General features: G+C 18.0%; 2 protein-coding genes across 2 annotated transcripts in view; both read left to right on the top strand.

The window, feature by feature from the left end:
• The window catches only part of PRSY57_1037000 (hypothetical protein), a gene marked incomplete at both ends in the record, with an annotated part of 692 nt that extends 342 nt beyond the window's left edge, over positions 1 to 350 (top strand). The window contains one exon of the mRNA XM_020114909.1: positions 183 to 350. Within this exon, the coding sequence (XP_019970454.1) occupies positions 183 to 350 (168 nt within the window).
• Positions 351 to 1,153: 803 nt separating this feature from the next.
• On the top strand, positions 1,154 to 5,562 carry PRSY57_1036900 (dynein intermediate chain, putative; the record flags this gene model as incomplete). The annotated part of the gene is made up of 14 exons (XM_020114907.1): positions 1,154 to 1,518; positions 1,702 to 1,912; positions 2,053 to 2,148; positions 2,279 to 2,563; positions 2,684 to 3,202; positions 3,296 to 3,364; positions 3,506 to 3,566; positions 3,664 to 3,831; positions 3,931 to 4,077; positions 4,278 to 4,351; positions 4,477 to 4,560; positions 4,719 to 4,852; positions 4,977 to 5,278; positions 5,471 to 5,562. Coding segments are annotated over 14 exons (2,607 nt in total), but the record flags the coding sequence as incomplete, so codon positions are not given.
• Between the last annotated feature and the right edge of the window lie 2 nt (positions 5,563 to 5,564).

Below are 5,564 nucleotides of genomic sequence, written 5' to 3'. Positions count from 1 at the left end.
TTAAAAATATTAAGTATAAAATTATATACAAGATGAACTTTATAATATCACATTATATGTAACATATGTTTTATATCAAGCACCATTTCCGTATGAATACCTTTTATGTAATAAAAGTGCATTTAAAAAAATATTAATAATCCTTTTTTTTTTTCTTTTTTTTATATATATAAATTTTCAAGGTGAGTGTGTACGGTATTTATATACTACATAAAGCGTCCAAAGAAAACAATAGTATGATATATGTAGAGAAAAAATTAAATGAAAATAAGAATAAATTATTGAAAAATAAAAAAAATGTAGAAGACCTTCTAACTTTACTAGAGAATGATTTAATAACAACAAAATGAATTAAATTCAGAAGAAAAAAAAAAAAAAGTAAATTTGTTAATTTATTTGTTCACTAATATATATATATTTATATATATATATATATATAATATATAAATATATTTATTTATTTATCTATCTTACTATTAGTTTCTTTTTTTTTTTTCTTCTTTTTTTTTAAGTAACCATAACATATTTTGTTATGATTAATGTGTATTAATATGTAAATGAATAAACCTTAGTTTTTTATTTATATGCATATAAATGTAGAAAAAATATTTTTTTGGTTTTAATGTTTTTTTTTTCTTTAAAAATTTTCATCTCTTATAACTAATTAATTAATTATATTATATATATATATATATATATATATTTTTATGCTTTATATTTTATTGTCACATAATTTATGCACACAATGATTATGCTTAAATAAATTTTTTATTTCTTTTATTTTAAAATTATTTATTTTATTATTGCATATATTACTATATTAATATAATATAATATAATATAATATTTTGTTATATAAATTAATTCAATATTCTTAAACTTATGTAAATTAGATGTATACCCTATAAATCTATTTGTTTTAAAACATATAATAAATCAAATACATTTAAATATATATATTGTCTTTTTATGTTTTCCTATCTTCTTTCTTTCTTTTCTTTCCTCATACATACATATATATATATATATATATATATTATACATATCTATGTTAATGTAAGTATAATCCTTCGGCCTTTATATCTTGTTAATTTATTATAATTTATCAAGACATACAAAAATTATTAAATTATCTATTATATAATAATCCATTATGAAAAACAAAAATATTTTACATACCGACAAAAAGGATAAATATATTGAACCAAAAGAAAATATAAAGAAAAAAAAAGAAGAGATAAAAAAAAATGAGATAACAAAAAAACATGAAATAAATAAAAAAAAATTAGATATAGACACTAAAAATAAAACAGATTCGGATTACAAAAATAAACGCGACAAAGAAGGAGTTGAAAATAAATATGTATCAAATGAAATAAAATACAAAACAACTGATACCGATAAAAAAAACAACCAATTAAAAAATTCAATTTTATTCGATGTACATATAACAAATAAGGATGTAGAAACAAAAGGAGATACGAAAATAAGTCAAACAGATGTAAACTCTTTTATTAGGTTCTTTTTAATAACACATTAAATTAAAAAAAATAAATGATAATATATATTAAATTACATGTATTTGTATATGAATAATAATACATTTGAAAAAAAAAAATATATATATATATATTATTTAAATATTATAATATAATAATGTAATATTATTTTATCTCTCTTTTTTTAAAATCAAAATATTAGAACATTTTTTCAAACTTTTCTATTTAGTGCAGTAAATTTAAAGATAGATAAAGATGTAAAACATATGTTGGAAATCAATTTATCCAAAGAGCTTAGTGATATTATATTTAATAAATCTTCATCAGTTTTAATAAATAAAAATTATTTCTTTACCCTTGTACAAAAGTTTTTTAAATCCGAAGAATATCTTTCTATAAAAAAATCTCTCACTGTAAAAATATATATATATATTTAAACAACCATACATTATTAAGAACACACATATATATATATATATATATATATATATATATATATATATAACCCTAAAACATCATATTTCCTTTTTTTTTTTTTTTTTTTTTTTTTAAGGATTACACATTTGATGATATTTTAATGCTACAAAATGATGATACAAATAAACATTCAATTGTTTTCGACACAATCACCTATTCCTACATATTAGAGGTCCCATTTCTTTCAGGGTTTATATTTTTATTTTCTTAACCTTTGTTATCAATATCAATTTAAATAAATATTTTCCTAAGTTTACCTTTTTTACTATATTATAATAAATATTTTATTACTAATTTTATAGAAGTATCAAAATACCACTGAAACATTTGATCTAAATAAAGAAACAGATAATAACCAAAACAACTGTTTTGATGACACAGAAAAACTTAACTGTATTTTTATAAGACCAAAAAAATATATTTCATCAAATGAAGAAGAAATAAGAAAAGAAATAAATAATACCCATACTATTCAAAACAGGAAAAAATTCAAAAAAATTATATATATCAAAAGAGACAAAATAAAAAATTATAAACATGAATTCGTAGAATGTGATAAATATACATCAATTAAAAATGATATAACGGTAAAATATGTATATGTATGATATTAATACATAATATTTCAAATCCTTTATTACTTACATATAACATATAAATATATATATGTATGAACATATATATATATATATATATATATTATTTAGATAAGAAATGCGGTTCAGGAAAAAACTCTAGACTTTTATTCAACAAATTCCATTGTACTTCATGATAAGAATTCACAAACATATAAAGCCGTTTTCAAAAACTTAGGTATTCAATATAATATTGAATTTTTAAATAAAAGAAAAGAAGATATATTGAAATCAATTAATCTAGAAAAATTTCTTCATAACGTTTTTCCTATGATTGAAAAATCCATAATAGAAAATATCATCATATTACAAAAAGAACAAGAACAGAATTTACAAAGTACTGATATTTTATCTTTTAAGAATATTAAATATCTAAATAAAATATTCATTTATACAGATGTTAAATATACTACAGATAAAGTTGTTTTATTCACTTTATATCTATCTTTAATAAATTATTTGATATTCATCATTTATATAAATAATTATAAAAATGACAACTTTATTGAAGGAGTTAATACAGATAGCTATATTCTAATATGGTCATATAATAATTATATAAACCCTTTATATGCTTTAATATCACCATATGTAATATCAAAAAAAAAAAAAAATAAAATAAAATAAAATAATATTAAATATATATTTCTACATTTACATATATGTATATTATCTAATTTTTAGCAAATCTCAAGTGCCATTGTAAATGAAAATGATTACAATTTAGTTATTGCAGGATGTAGTAATGGCCTGGTTTGTCATTATTTTTCTTCATAAAATATATATATAATATAATATACATAATATATATATATATATATATATATATATACATATATATATGTTTAAATGGATACACAATTTTACATATCCAAAATTTCCAAATCTTTATAGTTAGTAATTTGGAAGTTGCCACCAAATTTTAATGGAATATCTGTATTGAATTCCAAAATTAGTATTAAAAAAAAATAATAATAAAATAATTAATTATAAGTATTATATCAAACACATTTGATCAAAATACAAACCATTAAATATCTTTTTCTATTTAGATGAGAAAACTGTAAACATAGAACCTTATTTATTTAGTAGTATAGAACATTCCCATAAAAGAGAAGTAACATCCCTAATTTTTTTAAATGATAAAAATTTAATATTAAATGAGAAGAAAATATCTATTAGTAATCAAAAGAATTGTCATTTGTTAGTTTCTATATCTGGTAAATAATCATATGTGTAAATGTTATTATTTTAATAATTATTATTTATTTATTTGTTATGTTATTATTTCCCTTTGTATACATTTTTTCTTTTCATAGTCGATGGATCAATATTAATATGGGACGCAACTAATATTGAAATAGCAGAAACAAAAATTAATATGAAAAAAAAGGATAAAGAATTAGCTGATGAGTTATATGGGTATAAGCCTATTTTCAAAATTAATAGTACAAGACCAAATACAGGTAAATTATTCAAAAGTTATTTCTGTCAAACATAAGATTAATTTATACTTTTTGTTTTATATTTAAATAAATTAAATAGATCATATTTTTTTATAATTTTTATAAAAGAAAAATATATAATATGTGTTTTTGATACAACTAATATATAAATATTATATATATATATATATTGACATTTTAATTCTTTTATTGTTTTATAGAGTATTCACTTGGATATACATATTTTCATTTTATGGAATTAAATGCTAATGTGTCTTCTTTTTTCGCTTTCTCTGTACATAGACATCAATATATATATATATATATATATATATATATATATATATATATGTATATATTATTTAACTTATATCTATAGTGTTTTATATATTATATATTATTTGGTTTTATTTTATTCAGGAAGAAGGTGAATATATAGTTGGTAACTTATATGGATGTATGCAAAAAGATAAGAATTATTCTATTATCAATAAGATAAATGATGTAAAAAAAAAAAAAAAAAAAAAAAAAAAATTAATATTTGACAAGTCTATACACAGTCATATATATATATATATATATATATATATTGTTTTATTAATTATAATAAAAAGATACCTCCTTCTTATTAATTTCAAAATTTCCTTTTCTTTTTATATAAGGATTATAAAAGTTTTAAAACATTAGTATGTGTAAAAAGAAATACGCTCATTAAATATTTAATAATAACATTAACTGATACAAATTTTTACTTATGGAAAGAAAATGAGGAGCACCCAATATTTATATCACCCAAGTTATAATTATTTATATATATATATATATATATATATATATTTGTGTGTGATTAAAAATATAACAATACTTATTACTATTAATTTTATTATATAATTATGTTTATATTCCTACATATCTTTCAGAAGCAATGAAATATACTCATGTTGTGAATTCAGCCAAACTAAAATCAGTGTTATTTTCATAGGAAAAATTAATGGACATATAGAAATATGGAATTTATCAGAGCAAAAAAATCATTGTATATACTCATTAACAATTAGCAGCTACAGCTTAACATGTGTAAGCATTTTTCAAAATATAGACTCAAATATATTTAATTCTTATGTACATAAAACAAAAGAGGAAAAGAAAAATAAGGATGATAATGATGATATAAATTATGAAGATTATGATGATATTATAGATACTAATGAATATTTAATGAGTAAAGATGACGATGGTTAATGAAGAAAAAAAAAAAAAAAAATGAAAATATATACATATATATTATTATAGCTTTTAATTATATTTTTCTTGACTTTTTATATTTTATCACATGTATCACAACATATATATATATATATATATATATTTATTTATTTATTATATTTTTTATAATATACAATTAACACAATAGATATGTACAAATATTCTTATAACAAAATAATAATTGGAGATTCTAGTGGTTGTGTATTTGTTTACGAAATTGAAGACAATTTATTAAACTCGGT

This window comes from Plasmodium reichenowi, chromosome 10 (assembly GCF_001601855.1).
Source record: "Plasmodium reichenowi strain SY57 chromosome 10, whole genome shotgun sequence".
Classification (NCBI taxonomy): domain Eukaryota; phylum Apicomplexa; class Aconoidasida; order Haemosporida; family Plasmodiidae; genus Plasmodium; species Plasmodium reichenowi.
Note: the sequence above shows the minus strand (reverse complement) of the source record. Positions and strands in the feature narration are given on the sequence as shown.